Source organism: Plectropomus leopardus, chromosome 19 (genome assembly GCF_008729295.1).
Source record: "Plectropomus leopardus isolate mb chromosome 19, YSFRI_Pleo_2.0, whole genome shotgun sequence".
Lineage (NCBI taxonomy): Eukaryota > Metazoa > Chordata > Actinopteri > Perciformes > Serranidae > Plectropomus > Plectropomus leopardus.
In genome coordinates this window covers 15,181,272-15,206,285 of record NC_056481.1, presented here as the reverse complement: position 1 = coordinate 15,206,285, position 25,014 = coordinate 15,181,272, and the positions used below count along the sequence as shown (strand labels likewise).

Below are 25,014 nucleotides of genomic sequence, written 5' to 3'. Positions count from 1 at the left end.
AGAGAAGGGCTCTTAGCCTTAAGCTGGCGTAATCCTCACAAAAAGCCACGTGCAATGCCGCAGCTGCTCCTCGTCATGGCTCATAACTGACCCACACCTCAACTTCAACATAACTATATTCTTTATTTCCCTTACTATAGACTGCACTCATGTTCCTATTCCTTATGCTGGTCTAAAACTGTGCTGCATTCAGGGTGATCTGGGGATTACAACACTGTAAGAGGTGTTTCTTCTTAATGACACTGATAATTCCTGAGCATTTACAGTACATTTAAGCATACTAATGTATGCAAACACACACAAACTAGTCTACTGTTTAGTATTCATTGATGGTTTTATTCAATCAAATACTGTACAATAATAAACAGATGCTTGCAACAAGTAGTAAAAAAACCCTTTCCCATGTAAAATAAATAAGACAGAATTATGTTGACAGAATTATTTTGAGGCAAAACTGTGTGATTCAATAATAACACTGACTGTACTGTATGCAGCAGACAAACTCAATTTCTCTCCCAAACAAATTCTTTGCATGTACAGTGAGCAGTAAGTGCAGGACAACAGGTAATGCAGGGTGCATAAAATTTACATAAACAGAAAACAGTTCAAAGTGTTTGCATGTTTTTTCTCTACATACAAACACAAAAATATCGGCATTATTCGACAATCAGAAGAAAAGAAAATAATATACAATTAGATATCAAAAATATTATACAACGGCAGAGAAGGATTATACTTGTCGTTGTGTGCAGGGTTAACCTGTGTGGAGAAACATGAGTGGGATGGTTGTGCAGCAGTCAGAAAACTGAAAATGATTATTTTTTTGTGTGAGTCAGTCTGTTCTTACCTTGATAGCCACTGTTCCCAAAGAAGCCATTCAAATCATATTTGCCATTCTTTGCTCCTGAAGACAAAGAAAACAAACAGTTCACTCTGTTATGCAAAAACTCTCAGATTACTTTTTTGCCTTGGAACATTACTCACACTTATTGTTTAATTTTAAAGCACATGCAGCCTCTGCCTGGATTTTAATGTTTGGTATGGTAAACTTAAAGGAATAGTTTGACATTTTGGGAAATACATTTATTTACCTTAATCCATCCCCCAATCCTGTCATTTCTCAATATTCACCCCAGCTTGAATTGGGTCAGGTTTTTTGCTAATTTCCCCGTTTTTATATGAATTAACCCTTTTAATCCTGGGCATTTTGGCTAGATTTCCTTAAAAAAGCATGGGCAGAAGAAAATAAGCAACTGAACAAGAAATGACCCCCAAAATTAGCAAGGAAAAAGTACAAGAAAATTACCTGAAATCCAGATTTCAAAGGGGTAACAACAGATTAAGTTTCAGTTTCCCTGAACTCGGCAATTTGCTACTCCACCTTCAGCCTCTGCAGCTCTGAATAACCACACAGAATAGTCCAACAGCGCTCCTAATTTTTGAATGGTCTAGTTTATAACAGAGTGCACTCTGGCGCTCAGAATAGCTATTTACTATTATTAATGCACCCTGTGTAACAAATGTCTATAACCACACTGAAATACTTAAGCTAGTATTTTTTTTTTTATTTTTACAGTGGGCCCAGAGCTGCTGCCATGGTTTGGGCTCAGCTTGGGCCTGGACAGAACCCATGTAGGGTTGGGCCTGATTTTTTTGGACTGACATGTATGTTAAATATAAAGCTTATATGTGTACTACACATGACTGTCGGTTACTTTTTGTAAACACACTTGCCAGGGAAAGTGACACTAAAAGCCGACCCCAGATTCGCTCTTATTTGGCACTTCATCTTGCTCTGTTTGTTTTTTCCGGCACTGTGTTTCTTGGATGCCTGCTGCTTATGGTCTGGCACCTGGGCACTACCTTTTTGTGAAGCCCAAACCTCAGCTGAGCGCTGTGGGAAGCCCATACACATCCCCGTACACAGAAAAGAACAAGAAAAGAAGAGAAGATAGACAGAGAGCAGAGTCTCTGCAGAGAAACACACCGCCACACACTGCTACTGAGTCATAAGTGACAAGTGAGAGGGAATTACTTATGTTTGAGTCTACACACTGTTCTTTAGGAAAATCCTCCATCCTATATCTTTAAAGAAGATTGAAAACAGGAGGAAACAGCTTTCCTGGCACGTAAAACTTGTCAATTATTCTACTTTAAAGCACAGTACTTTATCCTCTCCTGGACTTGCCTTGTGGGTGAAAATGCAGTTTAAGATGCTGCTGAATATGTATCTGACGTGGCAGCTGCTGCTGATGAAGCAGGTCATCAGGTTGCTCAGGCACCTGAGCCACGCCCAGTGATCCTGTAGCAGGCACGGAGTCAAGGGCAAGGCCATCAGTGCCCACAGGGTCCGGCAAGTGCTCAACCCCTTCTGCGGGCACCACATCAGGTGTGAAGGACTCCACAGGCAGATAGGACGGGACGGACGGGTAGGCCAGGGTGGGGCTGGGAGTGGGAGCTGCAGGAAACGCAACAACTAGAGAGAGAGAGAGAGAGGCATGAAAGTGGGAAGAAACAGTGAATCACTGTGAACTAAGATTTCAATATTGTCTGTGCAAAATGTATGCAATTTTCTTCATTTCATAGTTTTACCTTCTGGCTGCACTTGTCCATTTATATAGCCTACATTTTCTGAAAATGAGAAACAGTGAAATATCACACAATGCAGTGGAGCCACAAGAGACAACCATGCAGAAAAACACACAACACACTCACCATATCTGTCAATGGACATCCCTTCACCTTCCGCTGCTGGTGTCGGTACTTCTCCCTTCGCTAAGAGATCAGGAAAAAATAACCAGTTAAGAAGAGATCTGCAGTATATTTGTGCTGTAAATCTCTTTGCCTGACCCACCGTAAGATTTTCCAGCTGAATCCGTCTCAAGAGGCTCATAAGGTAAACCGGCTGCATCTGTTGAAGGGCAAAAATAATATAAACGTAAGGGCCGGCAACATGGCCCTAAAATAATATCTCAATATTTCAGGTTATTTTTAGGATAACAATATTCTTGATGATATGACAAAAATACTGAAAAATATAAAAAACACTATTAGTATTAACGTCAACAACATACAACTGGAACACAAAAGGCATTATATTGTTACATGTAAGCATAAGCAGTTCGCCTTCTCTCTCATTTCTTTAGTTTGTAAACATTAGTAACTATTAGCAAATGTATCATTATGTCGACAAGTTGGAATATTGTAACGAAATTAACTTTTCTTATATTAAAAATTATACCGGTATTATCGCAAATTATATGATGTGGCACACCACTATATAAATGCAAAATGTATTTGTACGTTTCTGACCCAGCTGCTCAGGTAATTTGTAGCAATTAAGATGAAATACCGTATATTACACCAGATCTGGCTTCAGATCCAGACTCAAGGGGCTGCGCCTGGTATGGTCCCTGGTTATCTGTTGATGTTAAACTCATCAGTAAACATATTGAAAATAACTGCAGGGAAATGAATAACTGGTATGAAAACACATAAAAAGGATGTACTGCACCATATTTCCCAGATTTTGCTTCACTTCCAAAACCAAGAGCTTGTGGTGCATAAGGAACTTCACCGCCACCTTAACAGTAAGCAAACACAATGAGAGGACGAGTCAAATCAAATAAAGACACAAACAAGTGACAATTAGAAGGAGGCTGTCGTGTTTGCTGATTCTCACCATATGTGCCTGTTGATTTTCCGTTCTGTCCAGGAGATTCAGGCTGATATGGTGACCCAGCCAGACCTGGAATAAAATATATGATTAAAGAAATTAAAAAAAAAATAAAATAAAACACTATATTCATACTTGCTGTATCCAGTGCCGTCTGCCTATAGTTTCATGACTCTGACTTAATTTTTATTTTTCCATTAAATTCACCTTTTGATTTTAACTTTTTCATAAAATTCCCCTATAAGTGGATTAATCATAAAAATAAATGTGTGACATTTTGGAAATACATGTATTTCTTTCCTTGCCAAGAGTTAACATGGAGGATTGATACCACTACTATCTGTGCGCTAAATATAAACAAGCTTTTACCGTATTTGCCAGTAGATTTGACGTCAGGGCTCAGTCCAGCCGGTTGAGCTTCATAAGGCATTCTTCCATAACCTGTAGACACGATGGAGAGACAGAGGAAGAAGAGGAATAATAAAACGTTAAGGTGGCAAAGTATGAGTAGCGAGCAAATCATAACGAGGGATATTAAAGCTAATAATTCACCGTATTTGCCCGCTGTATTTCCATTACTGCCGAGGCCAAGAAGCTGTCCAACATTGGAGAACCCACCGTATCCTGATCAGAGAAGAAGGGAAAACAGTAACATAGTGTCTGCATTTTTGGAATGACTACTGCAGTAAAGATAATAAAATCAGCCACAGCAAAACCCCTTTTTGGTCACATCACACTGACCGTATGGTGCGGATGCAGGATCCCCTCCCGTGCTTGCACCAAGACCACCTACAAGTATTTTAAATCAATGTCATCATTAATATCTCAAACAACACATAAGATACGCCATGCTCACGGTGCTGACTATTTTTTTGAAATACATACTGCATGACAAATGGCTCACCATGTTTTCCAGATGATTTGCCGTTTCCAGCAAAGGGGCTTCCACCATAACCTGAACAGAATTGAGAAACACATTTGGGACTCACCAGACTGACCTTGCATGCTTGTATTGACTCTTACTGGACTAAAGTGAGTTTAGTATGTACATTCAACCAGAAAGCACCCAGATCACAAATGAATGACTTTTCAGTTTCCATCAAGACCTACATGCAGCATCCATATAAAAAACGTAAAGGGAAGCATGTAACTAACAACATACCATACTTTCCTGCACCATTAGTTCCTGTACTGAGGGGCTGTCCACCAAACTGCAACCCACCAATGCCTAAATCAGTGAGTGAGTAGAAAAAAATGTTGGTTGGCACAATAATATTAAGACGTTTTAGATTTAACTGAGAGTTCTGCACAAAAACATGAGGCAGAATTTTATGAGCTATAAACTCATAAATCTGTCCATTAAACTCCCTTTCCAGGCCACATTGTAGTGAAGTGATAAAATACGACCAACAAGCACTCACCGTATTTGGTGTTTGATTTCTCTGCACCCATTCCCAGAGTCTGACCGCCAAAAGGCAAGCCGCCCATTCCTGTTACAACGGAGAAAGTTTTAGTTGTGGTTTGTTGCATTTTTTTTTAAGACTGTTTCTTAAGACATTGTTATGCTGTACAGGTGTGTTGTCTCATGTTAACAATTTGAAAGAAATTAAGTTATACATACCACCATACATGCTGCCCATTTTTTGATTTGGACCGAGACCAGCAGACTGAGGCACAAACTTGCTCATTCCTGCATGTGTACACATCAAAAGTTTTTGTACTGGATCTTTTGACTTTTAGGTGAATACTCTGCTAACAGTATTAAGACCTTTTTAGAATGTTTTATTGATGCTTTTGTTGCAAATATTAGACAGATGATTCCTACAGAACAGCACTAAACTCATACTCTGTCTGCTTTTGCACACACCACACAATTAGGAACAGTTTTGCAAGTAAGGAGATTTGTGTTTTTTTGGGGGGGTTTTACTGTGGATAATTCAGCTCATGATTAAATCATATTTTTATGGTCTTACCATCCAGTCCAGCAGGAACAACGGGGGCTCCACTGTAAGGCATCTGTCTGGCACCACCTGTAGAGTCAGTAAATTGGACAATAGTGGATTATTTTCACTGTTTCACAATCCATGTCTTCTTGATCTAAATAACTTCACTCTTATGTTATATTTAATCGTATCTACATTTGTCTCTCATATCATACCTGACTTTCCATTAGCAGTGGGAACACCCTGGCCAAGACCTGAGAAGAAAAACCAAAAATATTGATTTTGACTATAATAACACAAAAATGAAACTAACTAAATTCCATATAATGTTCCTTACTTGCATAGTCAGGCTGCACACCAGCACTGTAGCCATTTCCATTTCCATATCCTGCAAAAGGACATCATAAACAACCTCATTACAAAGAAATATTTTTTGTGGTCCAAATTCAGCCTTAGTTTATACAGCTACTGCAGGCGCAACTTATCATCAGCTTACAATTTAAGACACATTTTAAAGGTTATCCTTTTAAAATGCACCTCCATATGCATTTCCATTTCCATATCCAGCTCCAAGGTACGCTCCTTGTCCGTAACCTGAGATCACAGAGAACGATTATCAAAACACACTACACACTTAAAATTACAATTATTACTCCTATGAGGTTGAAGTGCTTGAAGATACACACTCACCAGGTTGCTTAGGTTTCCCCGCATAAGGATATCCAAGGCCTGCTGCACACAGAAAACCAAAAGTACTTTGGAAAACACATCCAAATTTCTTTATAAGTGAAAGAGAAAATCTGGAAACTATCAATGTTTGTACTGATAGTAAATATTACCAGCTCCGTATCCATTGCTGAGTCCAGGGACAGTGTAGCCTCCTGCTCCGTAACCTTTGGATAAATAAAACGACATTTAAATATAAGGGTTTTACCTTCACTAAACAAACAGTACAGTGAAAAAGGAAGGAACTGGAATAAGGAAATTCCAGTTATTACTATATCACTTAAAGAAATCAGAATGGTATTAAGGAATATTTTATTTTATGGATTTCAAACCTCACACTTTTCCCTCATAGCTGTTTTATCAGACTCCTTATCTGCTTTATTACTAGCTTGTCCAGCTGCAGCGTAAATGCTGGATTTATGATGGACGCAGAATTTTTTTCATGTTCGACGAATACTCTAAGTCAAATTCAAGAATATCTATGATTATATAATATATAGCACTGCAAAATTTAGTATGATACAGGACATACCTGCAACGCGATAATAGTTTTCTTCCATTTTTTTCCCAGTCACATGTTCTACTGTTTGAAAATATTGAGATTTAATAGGGTGGGTGGTGGGTCATCACCATTTATTTTTAATTTTTATCTTTTACTGCAATGTTATGTATCAAATATATCCTTGCTGTAATTATATATGCATATCTTTAAACTAAATTAAAAAAGTGATCACAAAAAAGACTCATTACCTGGTTTGTTTGCTTTAGCTCCTCCGTTTGAATACCCCCCTGCACTGGCACCGTATCCTAAGTAATGGCAGAATATAACTACCACCTGGCCTTCATTCATTTCTGTATGTACATCATGAACAAATCTGCAGGAGGCTTCAATTATCATCTGCAAAATGCTCCATGGTGAACATCTCACACACACGAATATTGATAATGAAGGATAAAGTCATTTACCGTTGGGTTTACCACCGAATCTGTTTGGAACACCGGCTCCTGCTCCATAACCTTAAAACAAATCAAAGAATCATGAAGTAATAATACAAGCAATAAGTATTCCTGTATCTATGCCATGTCCAGAGTAAGTAGTATAAAAGCACCTTTTGTGTTTGTGCCAGCAGACGCTCCAGTACCTCCATTATAACCTTTAATGACAAAACGTGTACACTTAGTGTCCATCATCTGCACTGACTCTGTGTTTAATATTCAAATTAAGGCAGTAACCAAGTGCAAGTAATGTTACACATATGTGCTACAGATAATCAGAGGGTTCAGGTAACGTTGTCCTCCCTCCCATAACTCAATGAACCACTTAAAAACCCATTACTTTTAAAACAAGATGCACTGCAATAAAGGTAAAAATACACATTTTAGCATGCAATTCCTATTGAAGCATTGGAACTATGGTCATCATTTTAGCACTTACACATCGCCCGTATTAAAACGTAATTTCTCAAAGTTTACCAGGTCTTGGTATTTTCATCCATTGCCCATTTGGTACTCCTGATGGTCCACAGTCTGGAACAAACAGACAGACAGATATGTAGCCTACATACAACAGAGCAGTCAGCCTCCTAACAAGCAGACTTAATGTAAGTTTGGCTTTGAACAAAATGCTGCAAAAAGCTGCGCTATATTATCGATATATATGAGCTCTAACATGCTCACAATGACAACGCTAACGCGTTGATGTATAACAGGTATAATGTTTACTGTATTCACCAATTTAGCTGCTTTGCATGTGTCATAAACCAAAGCATCGGATAAATTTAAATTGTTAGCTATGATGGTACTACTTGAAAAATCAGGGGATCATTTAAGTTCATCTTGAGGGGGACTTCAACTCTCAGATTAGTTTTAATTCAGTCAAAAGAGAGAAATGTTTACCAGGTTTAGCTCCCTGTCCCTTGGACATCGAAGCTCCTCCTCCGTTTACTGAAAATCAGAGGCAGATGTAACAGATCAAGATTAAGTTGTAAATGAGCCACATATATTCATTATTTAAAATGTTACACACAACAATAAAAAAAAGTTAATTGGTGGGTTATATTTTAAAACTCACCTCATGCACCATTAATACCCCAAATTAAAATGAATAAGGATTACGGTTACACATCACAAGGACCAAAAAACAAAGAAACACACTTCATTAGAAATGAACACATTGTGAATCGGTTCATTCTCAACCAGCTCCACATGTTAAAGGAACAGTTCAACATTTTTGGGCATACTCTTATTGGCTTTCTCTGAAAGTAAGATAAATTTAAATTAATCCTCTCACCCAACTCCGGCAGCTAGCTTAGTTTAGCCTGAAGACCGAAAACAGGGGGAAACAGCTAACCTGGCTGTGTTACATGGTAAAAATCCAACCAACAAGCACCACTAAAGCTCATTAATGGACATGTCATATGTTTTTTGTTTAAATCCATGCCAAAACTTTCAGTCTAAAAACAGACAAGTTGTGGTTTTACAGGCGAGGCTAGCTGTTTCTCCAAGATTGAGAGTGGTATTACCACTATTTTATCTTACTCACGGGAAGAAAGCAAGTAAGTGTATTTCCCCAAAATGTTGCTTTAATACATGACAATTATTTTAAAAAGGACAAAGTCGGGTGAAAATTTCAAAAGGAAAACATGAAATAAACAATTCTGATCACAAGTTATTGGTCATTTTTTGAGACAATGCTGAGGGAAGCATGCAACACAGACACAAACTAAAGTTACACAAAAATCTGTACAACTGAAACAATTACAACCATGAGCACTGGCTAGGATTCACTCTAATGCTCATACCTGGCATTTCTCACCATCAAAATTAATCACCTCAACTGATCTAAAAGTGTGCAAATACTGATACAGAGAATACTAATTAGATTACAGGTATGTAAGAGTGAATCCTAGCCATTCAAACAACACAAGTCTTGGATTGTAAGACACTTTGGGTGATCATAATCCGCAGAATTCTGCAATGGACTTCAAGTTAGGACAAACACAGGATTCAGTCGACATGTACACATGCAAAATAACACCAGCAAACACGCCCAAATCAAGATTTAGTTTACCAGTTGCCCCAGTTTCTCCTGCAGGGAGACCTTTGACCCCAAGCCTGTCAGGTCCTGCCTCAGGCTGACTTTTGATGTTTGCCTCTTCTGGTGTGACCTCAGGGACACCCACAGCCAGAGTCTCTTCAGGGGTGATGCTGCCTGAACTTTTAGCTGCCACTGTTTCAGGAACAGCTTTGGTTTTCAGGGGTTTGGTGCTTTCAGGGGCAGCATCCCCTTCACTGGTGCTGTCTACCACGAAAATAACGTCTGTCTCTGCACCATTTTGCTCAGGCACAGCACTTCCAGTCACATAACCTAGAGGTCATTATCATTTATAGACACATATTATTCAGCTAAATGAACTATAACTGCAAACGTCTTCATACATTCAGCACCACAGAATATGCACATCTGTAGAAAAACATGAAAATACTCAACATTTGAGCTCAAGTGCATTTACAGTGTCTGATACAAACTATAGAGTACATGGATTTATAAGAAACACTATAAAACATTAACTGACATACAGGAAATGCAGCCATAGCTAGAATGCAAGTGATCAAAAAATGATACTCTTGTCAACAGCACCAGATGGCAATTTGTAGTAAAAAAAAAAAGAAAAGAAAAGAAAAGATAAGAATAATCTGTGAATCATTTTATAAAACATGAATCTGAGCATCAAGAGGACAACAGAGAGTCATCAGGATGCTACCTTACAGCATTTCAATATATAGAAAATTGGTACGTAATTTAATCAGCGGTTCATGTCTCAACTTTATCTATACAGACCAAAGTCGGATGAGGTTTGCAGATTCACAGTATGCAATTCATTTTGACATTTAAATAAACAAGTACAGTGAGATTCTGCTACTCTGTTTCAATGCAAACATGCTGAACAATACCAGACACAGAGTATATTAATACTCAGGCAGTACATTTAAAAGGTGTTTATCTTTATATACATTCTGAGTTTTGTTGCAAAAGTCTCTGAGATACAAATCCACTACAATCTGACTATTCATATTTCCTCTAAAAGAAAATCATTAAATTCAAGTCAATGTGTCTTGCTTTTTTCATTTAAGGCACCCATCCCTTGAGTGAATTACGTTAACAGTTGTTATCAGCCTTACAGATGTGGGTTAAAAGGGGTCTGCTACACCTACCAGCAGCTTATCAGGCATAAACACTTGTCGGAGAGCAGTTTGTTAGGTCTCACTTTTAGTTTTATTAGGTTTAGGTGCCGGTACTGCCTGTCTAGGTTTAGAAAGAAAAATCATAGTTTAGTCGTTAAAATATAACTACTGATGTTTTTAAGACATTAAATTACTGTGAAGACCTGAACAAATTAATATGTGGTATTAGTAGCAACAAATCTTTAGTATTTACCCCATATTTCATTTTGAAAACATAAAATCAAATTTAGTGGCAAGACTGTACGTAAAGTATCAAAATAAAATAAATACAGTATGTGGCTCTATCTAACAGAGCAAATTATTTTTATGTGCCTCTTTGGGGGGGGGGGGGGGGGGGGGGGGGGGGGGGTCCCCTAAAGTAATGTCACTTCATTTTTAAACTTTTATTTGATTTAAAAAGGAAAAAAACACTTGTAAAATACTTCTAGTAATCTAATTCAAGGATTCCTTTCCTGCCAAAAAAAGCTCTGCACAGATTCAGGTTTAGTGTACTTGCCTTGAGGGGGGACTGCTTCTGACTCTGGTGCTGGGTTGGTCTGAGGAACCACTGGTGCAGGTCCAGATGTGACTACCTTTGGACCTTTGCCCTGTGGACCCATGGGTGCTGGTTCAGGTGTGGGTTTGGGTGCAGGCTTTAGGCCTTTGCCTTGAGGAAACGCTGGTGCTGGTTCTGGTGTAGCCTGAGGGATTAGTGGTGTCTGTTTGTAGCTCTTCCCTTGTGGCACAGGTGAAGGCAGCTTTTGATATTTCTCTTGCGTCACCATAACAAGGATACCGCTCGTTGGCTCGGGGGCAACGGGTGCTGCACCCTGAGTTATTGGAGCTGCAACAACCTCTGGTGCTGCACTGGGCAGCTCAGGAGAGAGAGCTCCACCTTTTAGGCCCTTTTCATTGGACGCACCTGCACCATTTGGAATCATACCATAGCCTGAGAACCAAACAGAGATATGTTGGTGAAAAACAAAATAGAAAACCACAAAGAACTTAATTTAAAGATTGAAAAATAATTCAAAAAAGTGTACAACAAAAAGTGTAAAACTTTACACATAAAGTCAATATACAGCAAAAGTGAAAGGCAAAACACGTGCATGCACAAGAGGATTTACCAGTATTTGCTGCTTTAGCCAGCTGTCCATTAGGTACACCAGCAGGACCGCCATAGCCTGTGAAACACATTTTCAATAACAACTTTCTGAATCTAAAAAGCACTGCAGACACTGTTCATGTAGTGTAGATCAATGGCAAAACAAAAACTGAGACAAAGGGATACTCTATATCATTTTTTTGCCTTCCCTTCACCAGTGTGAGGACACAACTGAGATTGGTTCAATCCATTTATCACAAACATTACATGTGTAATTTCTGCAGAGTTCTTACCAGTGCCGAGTGATTTAGCACCTTCACTGGGTAATGCTGCTCCAACTCCTTTGGTAGTTTGTGGTATTGACCCTCTGCTTGCTCCTCCATATCCTGACAGAGTAGATTAACTTTGGTAGTCAGTCAGAGTTTATTATTGAATAAAATAAATTTGACATTGGATAGCAGGAACTTACCGTTGGGTTTACCTCCATATCCACCAAGTGCAGCACCATTTCCTTGACCTTAAGAGAAAAATATAAGAAATAGTGAGCAAGGCAGGCATCTAAAATACTGTACATAAAGTTGCATATTTTTCAGAGGTTGTCACCATTGGGTTTGGCTCCATAGCCTTTGGTAACTCCAGCTCCCGCTCCGGCTGCAGCTCCATAACCTCGAGTCAAACACGACATTATGTAAATGAACCATCCCAATGAAACAGAGGGACATTCTTCTACATGAGGAACATTTAATAATGATCACTTACCATTGGGTTTGGCTCCATTTCCATTAGGAACAGCTCCATTTCCATAACCTTAAGATAAAACAAATCATTATAAAAACATCCATAACATACCTAAACACGTCATTGTTTTTAAGTATAACGTTTAACAAAATATGTGTGACCTGGCTGGGGTCTCATTGCACCTCCTCTGGTGGCTCCATATCCTGCAGCACATTCATGAAAGCGTATTAATTTTTCATCCTGATTGAGATGTCATCAAAATAAAATGGTATTTTGTATCATAATTACAAGAAAAGAAGCGCCAGTCTCACCGTTGGGTTTGGCGCCATACCCATTTGGAATATTGCCATAACCTAAAAAAACAAAAAAAACAAAAAATACAAACCTAAATTCAGACTTATGCAAAAAACTTAATCTGTGGTCCACACAAAGAGATACATCAAAATTATGTAAATTATGTAAAACTTATTATATAAAAATAGTGATTTAAAATGTCCATATGACAAGAAAGGTAATTCTGTACTCAGATCCAAAAATAATAACATTTATGTTGTTGATCGCACATTTACCTGGTTTTACTGGCTTAGTAGCTCCACCACTTGGGTATCCATAACCTTAATAGTGTCACAAACAGCAAGAATAATATACTTCATATTGTTTATATTATAATAATAAAATAACAAACATTTCTTGCATATTGACCCACCATTTAGCACAGGTCCGTTCCCATTAGGGGCTCTCGCTCCAGGATAACCTTTACATTTTACAACACAATGAGTTTAGACTATATTAAAACTGGACACGTGTCATATTTTTAGTTAGTTTAGTTTAGTTATATTTAATCAGATATTATTTATAGATTTACCATTTGGTTTTGCACCTTGTCCATTGGGTACACCAGCTGCAGCACCATAGCCTGGAATATTAGCAAATAATTCAGAGGAGGAATGTTTAATAAAAAAAAAAAAAAACCTAATTTTTACTTGACATTTTTGATGTACCTACCAGGTTTCGGCCCCTTCATTCCTCCATTTCCATACCGAGGTCCCAGTCCCAAACCAGCGTTACCATAACCACCGTTATAGCCTAGAAATACGGTGAACACATACATATATAAACAAAAACCACATACATTTTATTCATCATCCCGTTAGTGATCAGTACAAACTAACTTATGCATGACTCACCTCCCACAGGTTGAGCTCCATAACCATTATAACCATTACCACCATATCCTACAAGACCAAATAAAGACATTGTTACTGGTCTATGCAGGATATTGGATTTTTTGCCAATATAAAAATAACTTATTTGGCCGATAACTGATACAGATATCTATATATCTTTTTTTTTCCAACCCTAATTTTACTGATCCTAAAGTCTCTTCTGTAGTGGATTTAAAATCATATTATGCATAATGTAATCGTGATGGCCCACCATGGATGGAGACATAAAATACATTGCTTTTAACATATTCAGTATTCATTGTTCAAAATAATAAAGTATGATTGATGTTTTTTTACATGTTCACTTTGTCAACAAAAAAAAGAAAGTTTGTGAATAGTTTGTGATATCTGCAAAAATCAGCATGTTTTCCGATTCCGGTATTTTGTTTCAAAGTCAACATCTGAAGATACCGATGATGTGCCGATATCATCATGCATCCCCGGTAGTGACCTCAGTACTGTATCATGGTCTCCACTAACCTTGGTTCCTGGCAAGCTGAGGTACACCCAGACCTCTGGAGGCTCCCATCCCAACACCTGGACCTTAAATCACAGAAGTACACAGGTATCAGTGAATCAATCAAAATGAGTGTTACGATTACCCTGACAACAAGGTAAAAGATGAGGTACTTGTGCCAAAAGGTGGTCGACCATATCCTTTCATAGGTTTACTTCCAGCTCCTCCCTGTCCTGTTAACACAGAGACATGCTTAAGTTACGTAAACAAATCAACATGTTTTATGTCACAAAACTCAAAAAATATTACTGTGCACATTTTAACATAACCATTCCCTTACCATTTGGTCTTGCCCCATTGGATTGTCCAGCTGCAGCTCCTTGACCTGAAGAATTGATTATTACATTGAAAGATGAAACACTATCTACATTCATTTACTTAAATATGGGTTTTAAAGTTTCGTTTTTGTGAACCTTACCATTGCCTTTAGCCCCATTTCCATTAGGTACACCATATCCAGCACCATAGCCTGACACAAATTATATTTAATTAATCTTACATTAAGTCAAATTAACTTGTTGGATTTTGAGACTGATTTAACTGAATTCTACATCTGACACCCACTCTTTCCACATTATTCTTAATATGTCTGTCTGTGTATGTGCTCATGTATGCTCATACCATCAACATCTAATCAACAAACAGACATTTTATTGCTGTAGAAGCTATCCTACCGTTTCCTTTGGTTCCATGTCCATTATTTGCAGCAGCTCCATTACCTAGAAATATTTACAACACAAACAAGTATTTTCTTCATCTTCATATTTATTTTGAAACAAATTAAAGTAAAACTGTTTTCCATGAATTAAAAGGATCATTTGTTAATGAAAATAATTATCACTCACCACTGGGTTTAGCTCCATTCCCACCGAGAACACCACCGGCAGCACCATAACCTAAACAGAAAGAGAGAAACAAGCACTAAGAGACTCATTTGGAAATGCCACACTAAACTATAAAATTACTTCAAACAAAGTGACTACATTTCCAGCATTAATGTACAGTAATGTAATGTACACGCAGCACTCTGCCTGTCGTTATAAAATGATTGAAACTGTGACCTCACCATTCAAATAACCTCTGTTTCCGTTTGGAGCTCCATAACCTGGAGATTACAGAGACTGTGTGAGTTTAAATGCGTCTCAGCATCTGCTGCATGCTTTCTCAAATGATAATGACTATTTTAGCTCCTGATATTATCATGACCTGAGCGGTTAAAGCTGTGGAGTAGTTACAGTATGTTTGAGTGTGGCGCAGGTTTGGAGTGAATCCCAAGTGACTTATATAGCATAAAAATTATAAGATGTTTCGCATGGAACACATAAGCATACCAGACTCTACGTCAAATCTCATCTAGTACATCATCACATCTAATATACCATTGCCTTTAGTTCCTTGTCCGCCATATCCACCAGCTTGAGCTCCGTAGCCTGCAACATAAAGGACATTTACACTGAACAGTGTTCTTTTTTTTTCTGTATTTATGTGTTGTGAATAAGAAGATTTCATACCGTTGCCTTTCGTTTGTTGTCCATTGGTTGGGCCGGCTTGAACACCATATCCTGCATTAAAGATCACAGTGCGATTATATTATAGTAGATAATCGTGAAGTAAAATTAGAATTGTTTGTAAATTGGTGGAGAGATGCATGCAACATCTACCATTAGATTTTGCTCCATTTCCATTGGGTGCAACTGCTGGATTTCCTCCTAGATTAGTGAAAATACAATAAGAGATTGTAAAAAAGTTAGTGGTGACTGATACTGAGTAAAATATGCTGCAGTGCAGTCAAACAAAAAAATATGGGTTGTTAAAACAGTAGCTGGAAATCTTGCATTTGCTGCAAAATTTTGCACTCATTGGATGCTTGGGTTCACATGGAGTACGTACCCTGTGGTTTTCCACCTTGTCCGTTGGTTACACCACCTGCTGCTCCATAGCCTTCAAAACAAGATAGAAAAACAGAACCAAAAGATCCAACTAGATTCTTTACAGTGTAATAATGCAAGATTATACTATATTATGTTAATGTTACATTGACTGTTGCATTGTGCTCTATTATGTTAATACAAATACTCAGTACTATTACTTCATCATACATTAGCCTTATGCAGATCTTATTTTTTATTTATGTTACCCGCTATACTCATCCAAAATTTTTACTGTCCTTGCAAAATCCAAATTTTCCCACTGGGCACGAGTAAAGGTGAATCTTGTCTTATCTTAGAATTTCAGCGAAACTTACCTTTCATGCCTCCATTGATCCCACCAGCAGCTGCACCGTAGCCTTAAAAAGATTAGATACATGGTAAGAAAAATTAAGAATAAGCTCTTAATTTGCAATACCTATTATTTGTTATTGCCAAAGAGTATCTGCATGCATGTATTTTGTCCTTGTGCTGCTGCAACAACCGATTTTCCCCATTAGGGATCAATATTGATGCATCATGTCTAGTACTTTGCAAATATATAGTGAAAACTGGCACATCGCTGAACTTACCTTTGGTCCCTCCTCCATTGGTCCCACCAGCAGCTGCACCGTAGCCTTAATTAGATTAGATGTTTTATGGGAAAAAGTTAGATTAAGCTCTAAATTTTCAGTTGATGGTGTGGAAACACATTCCCCATCTTTCTAAAATCAGATCATTCAGTCATGCAGATTTATGTAATAACTAACCTTTGCCTTTTGTCGAGTATCCGCCGTATCCATTTTGTGCACCCATTGCCTGGCCCACACCTTAGAAAAAAACAATTAATATCAAAATACTCTCAGAAACAGAGGAATCCATGGCTGGAAAAATGTGCTGTTCATTTACCTTTCGATGGCATCAGCATTCGCCCCACACCTCCACCGTTCTGAGGTTTCAGTCCTGCAAAACATCATGACATAACAGCTGTGAGCAAAAGCTTTACCTCGAGTGGGTACCCTTCCAATATAATAACTTGCATGCTTTATTAAGACATTAAGTATACAGAGTGTGATGGATTTACCATTAGGTTGTGGCCCTTGTCCATTGGATATTCCATGTGCAGCACCATAACCTTAAACACAACTTAATGTTAAACTGCTGTCAGGTTACTTCTGTTTAACAGGAAAAACATTTAGCTCTGCAACATATTCACGAATCAATCCTTACTCCACAGGGCAGGAATCAAACCTGTTTAGCATGACCATAACAGCTAATTTAAACAAAGTTTTAGAAAGCAAAATGTCAAGTTGTGAGCAAGAAGAAGATATTCATCTTCAAAAATGTAATTGTATTACAGAGAGAGAGATGGTCATAAAATTGGATATTTTTATTAGCATTTTTGTGATTTCATTTTGTTTTGCTGAGGGAGTGATACTATTAACTTATTTTATTCATCTTTTGATTTTAAATGGTCCCTCAGCAGCCTCAGTGCTATCGCCTGCATGTGCCTGTTTTTATGGTTCAGTGACATTAATAACTGTCTATTTATATATATTTCATTTCGAAGTTCGTTGCAAAAAATGTTGTATTTTATGTTGTATGTTGTTTTGCATGTAAAAAATTTGGCTACTTTAGATACCTTCTTATCTGTGTAGTGGTGGCTAGAGTGGCAATGATTCTGTACACACATTTACGTTTAAATTGGAAAATTAAAATAATCACACTATTATATTTCTGCTTTGACTTTTTAAAAATGTATAATATCAAATGTTTCTATGCAGTTGTTTTAAAATTATTTATATATATTTATTTATGTTTTTCAAAATATTAGGGAATGGGTGTTAAGAGGAAGCGAAACATTGTTTCTTTCACCCGCTCCGTGACTACAGATGGAAACTAGCCAGTAACTAAAACCGGACACAAAGTGTCTTTTCTCTTTTTAAGGTTGTTTTTTTTTTAACATGCTTCCTGAATTAAATAAATGTAATGAATTACACTAAACACATAGTCCGGCCACCTTCCTACCCCATTATTTCTTACAGTCTCTAAATTCGTTGTTAAAGACTGAGTCCAGTCTCCGGTTGAGTCAGACTGAGCAACATTTTTGGGAAGTAGTGAGCCTCGGCTCTACAGAAGTCAATGGAGGGACTGTGTACAAGCAGTAAAACCATTCTTTCCCTTCTCACACAGGGATGTTAAATTTAGACTGCTGCTGCCACCGAAGCTGAGCTGCCTTTGATTTCACAAACTGAGGCCGCTGGTAAAGAGAAAAGAATATATAGTTGCTTCGCATCATCACAAGAAAAGTTGGTAGAGGGCCGAGGACACATAAGAGCTATACAGCGAGCATTTCAAAGATTTCAGTTTAGCATGATCGTTTGAAATGTGACAGGCAAACCCGAGAAACCAAAAGACGTTCGTCTCATCTCTTTTTCATCTCTCGGCAGGTTGTACCCTTTAGCTGCAAAAGACCAGAGCGTGACGTGGTGAAGCATTTTAACATAAAGTGAGGGTCTTCAACACCGACATCTTTTCAGGGAGGAGTGAATTTATTTCTCTACAGTCATTTCTGTTGAAATGATTCAATATTTTCTGAACATTTTGGCCCTAGTGTTTTATATTTTTAGCATAGTTAAAATCAGTTATCTATAGAAGCTGAGAACGGTCGTGCAATTATTTTTTAAAATTCTGTCAATTAAATGATTAAATCGTGAACCTGAGATAAAAAGATAATCAATCTAATACCACGAAAAAACAAAGGTTTGTTTCCTCTTGTTACATAAAATGTTCATCAGAGATCAGGAGTGTCTTGACAACTGCAGCACCTGATTTAACCTGATAATGTCAGAACAATCGGACTGTATTTCAGTCAAGCAGAAATTGCATTGTTGCTTCTATTAGAGATGACATTTAGATCTGTCCTTGTCATTTAAGGAACCTTTATAATTATCATGTTTATCAAGAAATCTGTCTTTTGTTTTGTTGATAACTGACCTAAATTAACGTGTTATTATGAAAAAATAAGCTTAGTCATCACGAGATTACAAAATAACTGGCTTATGATCCAGATAATGGCATTTAAAAATAATTGCAAGAATGGTTGTTCTAAAGGCTTCCACAGCTGAGTAGATAATGTTTGTTTTTTTCCAACATAAATGTTAGAGTGCAAATCTAATAGCTATAAACCAATCAGAAAGCAATATAGTATCCATTAAAGAGGGATCTGGTACAGAAATGATGCAGATAGCACACATGATGCTTAGATATCTCTGTTAAATACAGTGAAAAAAAATATTTAAGAAAGATCAAATTTGAAATATAATCCCCTTTTAGGAAGCTTTCCACCAAAAGCAGCAAAAGGGGAAAATACAGAAAATAGTCCATCACACGGAAGTTAAGCAGACTTATGAGGGCTACATATAAGACTTGCTGGTTTAGACAGAGAGCAGGTCCCCAGTGCAGCAGACAACACTATAATCATCATCCTTGGCCATATGTCAGCTCATAACTCACAAGACAAGTGTTTCACCTTCTCTCTACAACAGACCACACAGACATGAAACTGACCACAGTGACTCAACAGAATATACAGTGCAAACGTTTCCCACGCAGAAGGAACTACACAGCTGTTCTTCCTTATGGATTTTTTCCAATAACAGTAACTCGATGGTTGAAATTGGCCTGTTTGAGTTAACTATCCAGTTGACATGCAAACTTTCCTAATCTGTTGCCCTCCTTGCATTAAGTTTTAACAGTTCAGCTTTTACAAACATTTGTATCTGGTTTATCTGCATTTGGAAATACCATGTTTTGCTATCCTAGATCAGATAATCCACCTTACTTTTGTGCCGGTTTCCGAAAGCAACATTGAATCACCCTGATCCAGTTACAATCTGTTCCAAGATTACCAAAAAAATCAGTGACCGGTGCTCTAAATTGGACTACAAATAACAGTGTAGGCTATTAGCTAAGGAGCAGGTAAATAACCAGCATGAAATCACTTTTAGTTTTTCATTTGATGAAATTGTTCGAATAGTTAGGAAGTACTTTTGACTGTGTTATTGTGATTAATATAAAGTGACAACGTAATAACTTTTAAAATGAGTGATTTTTTTGTTGACAGCGATAGGGGGATAATATTACGAGGATAAAATCCTCTTATTTTTTTACTTTTCTGTACTAACATGCTTAATGCTTACCTAATGTCTATTTAAAACTACAATGGTTAAACAAATCAAGTGAAAAACAAAAATACAGCATAGAAATATTTGACCACTTTCAGAGGTTTGTTACAATTTGTTCCTGAATTCACCCCTCTAGTGAAATCAGGATAATCCTGATGTTTTGGGATCAAAGTTATTACAATCCTACTAAAAAGTTTTGGACACCACATAATAAAGGTCTGATCTAGATGAAAACCAAAACTGGATTATGTGATATAATCAAATTTCATAATCATATTTTTCTTTTGAAAAGTCAATTATCAAGATTTGATCCGATCAAATCAGGGCCAAGACAGTTACTGTGTCTTAAATCGATGTTTCTGGTTCATGATTCAGTCATAAAGGCACATATTTAGTTATTTACAAAATGAATCCAATGCAAATAAATGTAAAACATCAGGATATTTTCAGTACATTATTTTATATGACTCCCTCCCAGCAGGGACCTTCACTTCCACACTTCACTCACCCCCTGTGTGTGCAGTCTGCACCAGTAAAAGGACCACCGCGCTCTGAAGTAGTAGTCGTCCCATCATCGTGGACCTGGAGGGAAAAAGCCCACAATGTTTCAGACCCAGCAGAAGAAAGAGGAGAGTAAAGCAGATGATGTGAAGTGGGCAACATACCCCGATTGTGAGGGTCAGATATACACTCTGGTGCGAGGCGCCCCTCCTCGTGCTTATAGATGCTCCCGTTCTGCAGATCCTCCCCCACTTGTTGGGAGAGACACCCAAGGTGTACACACACACTAACTAAATAATTGGGCACTTTAAGTACATTAACACTTAAGAGAGACATAGAGAAGCAAAGAGAGGGAGGTCAGATAGGACATTGACTGATGAACACAAGCTGAATTAATGGAAGACGGGTCATAGTTTAACTTGTTTACAGACTATATAAATACTTTTTCATAATTTTCTAACCATATAGCAAATAAATCCATGCACATTTTGGATTAAGGTGTTCTCCCTGTCATGCAATGCTGCAGAGAAAAAATAATTGTGTTCCCCTGGAAAGAGTTCCCTTAAAAATACTGAAATGAGCTGTAGTTGAGTCAAATATAAGATGACAGACGTCACTCTAACTCAAGAACATCAAACGTACCATAACGCATAAAAACAACTGTGAACACGAGGCGAGACTCACTGGAACAGTCCCACCATGGAAACATACATCCTGCAGACATAAATCATTTTTAATGACTGAACCACAGTGACAGAAACCAACAAAGTTGAACGTGTTCATGCAATGATATCAATAGGCAGCAGTTCAGTCCTGTATTTGGTTTTCAGACTGTTTTTACAGGCACATGTTGTTCAAATATTTCCATAGACTAAAAAAAAATTTTAAATTGCATATACAAAACTCAACGTGCATCCTGTCTGGATATCTCCATTTTATTTGTGAATGGACTTCATGACATCACTTTAAGATGCTGATGATCCAGTTTAAAGAGAGATGGAAACTGTGAGCGAGCTTCACTCACGTCTTTCACTTTATAACGTCTCCATGGATGCAGCCAACACACACACATACACACAGTGAGCGCAGTCCCTTGTATATTTAAAAAGGAAAAAAGTAAAAAAGAGAAAGATATCGCACCTTTCACATAGATTCCACACTTAAAGTCCAAATCCCCTTCTTATGGGGTCAAGGAGAGGTTAACGTCTCACCTCCAGGCCCGCCCAGACCTCTCACATACTTGGCTTCTCAACAAAGTCACTCACCATCTCCGCTGCTGCTGACAAACCATCCGTCTAATTTTTCACCACCTGTTACAAACATGGCTTTCACTTCCTCTCTGATCCTTCAGCTTCTTTTGGAAATATTTAATATGTCATGGTTTTAATCACGCAGCATGCACAATCACACCTGACTTTTTTTTGTTTAGACTCATGATCCCCAGAGGATGAATCCTGACACATTTAGTGATCTCCTCACGTCCTCTAGCGCCACTATGAGGTTCATGTTTGTGACTTTGAGAGAAATGTCTCAATGGCTATTAAAAAAATCAACGAATTTGGTACAGACACACAGAATGAATTGTGATAACTTAAGTGACCCTCCTGTTTTGATCTAGCACTTTATAAAGTCAAAATTTCAACATATACACACATATATACATATATAGTAAAGCACTTCCTTGTTATTTTTTTGGTTTTGTTGGGGTTTTTTTTTTTTACTTTGTTTTCTTCTTTCATCCTAAGTTACTTGTTGCCCTCGTCCCATGTTTCTGAATCAAGCCGATTTGCTCAGGTTATAAAGGGTTAACAATGTCAGGAACAGCTTTTAATGGCATGTAGCTCCTGAGTTTGACAGCTGTGCTGAGTGGAAAATGCTTGTCTGTAATAAACTATTGAGGGGTTGAGAGGTCATTATGCTTTAAAGCCTCTGTAAAGATGTGTAGGTAAATACATAAATTACCAGAGTCCACAAACACACTGAGGTCCTCTGTAGACCTCCCACACAGCAGCATAAACACAATAATCAGTGTGTCTCTCTGTGACAGTTCTCGTACCTCCTATCAGTATAAATCCAAGCTGAGAACTAAAACTATTTTAAACAGACAGATGAATTGACGTAAAGCCAAATTGTATCAGTTGCTGTTCACAGACAGTTCTATATAATCCTATAACAGGGTTTGGTTTCAGGCGGTGGTCAGGATGTTAGTGTGTTGCTCCATGTACCGGAAAAAAACGTGGGCTCAAGACCACAGTGCAGCCACTGTTCGACAAGGATCCTCTGACTCCACACAGCCATGTCTGCAACGCGTACTCCTGCCCAGATGTGTGCAGCTGTTTGAGGCAGGCTGGCCAACAAGGCTCTGACTGACTCAGTGTTTGGGTGACAGCTGGTGGACTCTGCCAGCTGTTGGAGTGTTTGATGCTGGTTGGGCAACGCAGCTTTACAATGTTGCTTTAAAACTGCTGCAAACAAACCCAGACTGGAAGCTGGGAGCTCAGAGAGAGGTCTGAGAAGGGGTTTAGTTACAAGTTACAAGAAAATAACCCTGAAATACAAAAAGAGACCCCGGAAAGTATTCAAATTGTTATTTTAAAAAATGTATTCTTTTTTCTGTAACATAATGTAAAATATACAATTGTTGTATTTACAAATATAGTTTTCAGTATTTGTCCCTACTTTTTTATATTTTTCTAACCCCCTTCATTTTTGTTACAACTAATTTTCAGCTTATTCTCTGGTCACCTTTTACTAATTCCTTGGAATTTGTGGGATATTTGTTGCTTAAGCTGTCCACCTCCCTAATTGTTGACCTGTAAAGAAAAAAGTGGAAATATAGTTACAATTAAATAATTATTTTCTAATATTTTCTCTGTCTATGTCTCTTTTTTTCCTGTCTGTTTTTCATTTTTTCTTTTTTTAAACTAATTTTCATTTCATTTTTTCATAATTATTTCCTTTTTTTTAAATTTTTTTAAAGAAATCAAACTAACTTGCTTAGGTTTCAAACGGGTAAATATTCCACCTAATAAAAGCATGACAGTAAAATGCATAACATTAGTGTCGAAGGGGTTAATATTACGGACACCTTTAAGTAATACTAGTAATACTAGTGCCCTGCAGAGAGGGCTTTATGCTGCATAACTATTCTAAGCAATGAACAGTTAACTAAATGTTTAGCTTTAATCTATTGTATTCATCAGAAAAAGATTTGGCTCACACTTGACACCGTCTTAAAAGCAAAGCATTTAGTGCATTATTATCCTGCGTCCAATATAAACTCTATAGTTTAATTCATTTTAAACATACGCAAGGACACTGTTTAACCACCCTGGTCCCACATTCCAACCTGCTCAGAGACAGTAAGAAAAATATGAAATGTCTGCCAACCAAACACATTAAAAAGGAGACAGACATTACAGACGTTCAAGAAAAACAGAGGCCTCATATGTGTATAGGAGCTCATTGCATTTCAAAGTGTTAGTGCTGGAAAGGAACATATTATTATTGTTATTATTATTATTATTATATTATTATTATTATTATTATTATTATTATTATTATTATTATTATATACTATGTTATTTTAGCAAGATTATACTGATTATACATATCTCTCAGTCTTCTCTTTACTTAAATACAACTAGAACATACAGTAAATATGTATACAGTATTAAAAACTCAATATTTCAGAAAAAAAAACAACTTCAACGGACTAAAATTTCAAGTATTTAGTGTGATCTCCCTTTCCACTTAGTGTGTGTCTTGTCCACCATGCCAGTCCTTCTGACTGGAAACAGGTTTACTTTTAAGTATGATAATAACCCCGAGCACATTGCTAATGCAGTGAAATCATATTTAGAGGGAAAAAACGCTGATAAAACACTGACAGCGATGGAGTGGCCTCCACAGATCTGAACATTATAGAGGCAGTGTGGGATCGACCGGACAGAGAAAGGAATAAAAAAACAGCCCTAATCTAAGGAAGAGCTTTGGTAAAGTGCTGAAGCAGGCTTGGTATAACACACCAGAAGATTATTTTAAGAACACTTCCAAAATAAACTGCCCAAGAGAATTGAGAAGGTGCTACGTCTAACCCTTTACTCGTGGGTCAGACTAAACATTAACCTCAGTCTGAGGACGCCGTTTTGTTCAGACTTTTTGGATGTTTTGATGCATTTAAAAAAAAAAATAAATAAATAAAAAAATATGCATTTCTCTTTAAAATGAGAAAAGTCATGAAGTATTAGGTATTTTTTTTATT

The 25,014-nt window shown here is 37.5% G+C and overlaps 1 protein-coding gene across 1 annotated transcript; it reads right to left on the bottom strand.

Moving 5' to 3' along the window:
* Nucleotides 1-399: 399 nt before the first annotated feature.
* Nucleotides 400-17,178, bottom strand: cmn (calymmin). The gene is made up of 53 exons (XM_042508245.1): nucleotides 17,147-17,178; nucleotides 16,972-17,025; nucleotides 16,833-16,892; nucleotides 16,656-16,700; nucleotides 16,401-16,442; nucleotides 16,046-16,096; nucleotides 15,817-15,864; nucleotides 15,667-15,717; nucleotides 15,535-15,585; nucleotides 15,222-15,260; nucleotides 15,001-15,051; nucleotides 14,830-14,874; nucleotides 14,574-14,624; nucleotides 14,269-14,328; nucleotides 14,119-14,181; nucleotides 13,600-13,647; nucleotides 13,418-13,498; nucleotides 12,724-12,765; nucleotides 12,574-12,615; nucleotides 12,434-12,481; nucleotides 12,278-12,340; nucleotides 12,144-12,191; nucleotides 11,968-12,060; nucleotides 11,697-11,753; nucleotides 11,087-11,518; nucleotides 9,416-9,712; nucleotides 8,242-8,289; nucleotides 7,819-7,872; nucleotides 7,455-7,499; nucleotides 7,312-7,362; nucleotides 7,096-7,152; nucleotides 6,459-6,512; nucleotides 6,310-6,351; nucleotides 6,157-6,213; nucleotides 5,957-6,007; nucleotides 5,835-5,873; nucleotides 5,650-5,706; nucleotides 5,298-5,366; nucleotides 5,098-5,166; nucleotides 4,839-4,904; nucleotides 4,581-4,631; nucleotides 4,418-4,465; nucleotides 4,229-4,300; nucleotides 4,046-4,117; nucleotides 3,683-3,748; nucleotides 3,515-3,583; nucleotides 3,353-3,421; nucleotides 2,855-2,911; nucleotides 2,716-2,775; nucleotides 2,593-2,631; nucleotides 2,189-2,476; nucleotides 848-904; nucleotides 400-759 (listed from the first exon to the last, which is right to left on the bottom strand). The coding sequence occupies exons 2-53, from the start codon at nucleotides 16,988-16,990 to the stop codon at nucleotides 755-757; spliced, it is 3,639 nt and encodes a 1,212-aa protein (XP_042364179.1). The 5' UTR covers nucleotides 16,991-17,025; nucleotides 17,147-17,178; the 3' UTR covers nucleotides 400-754.
* Nucleotides 17,179-25,014: the final 7,836 nt, after the last annotated feature.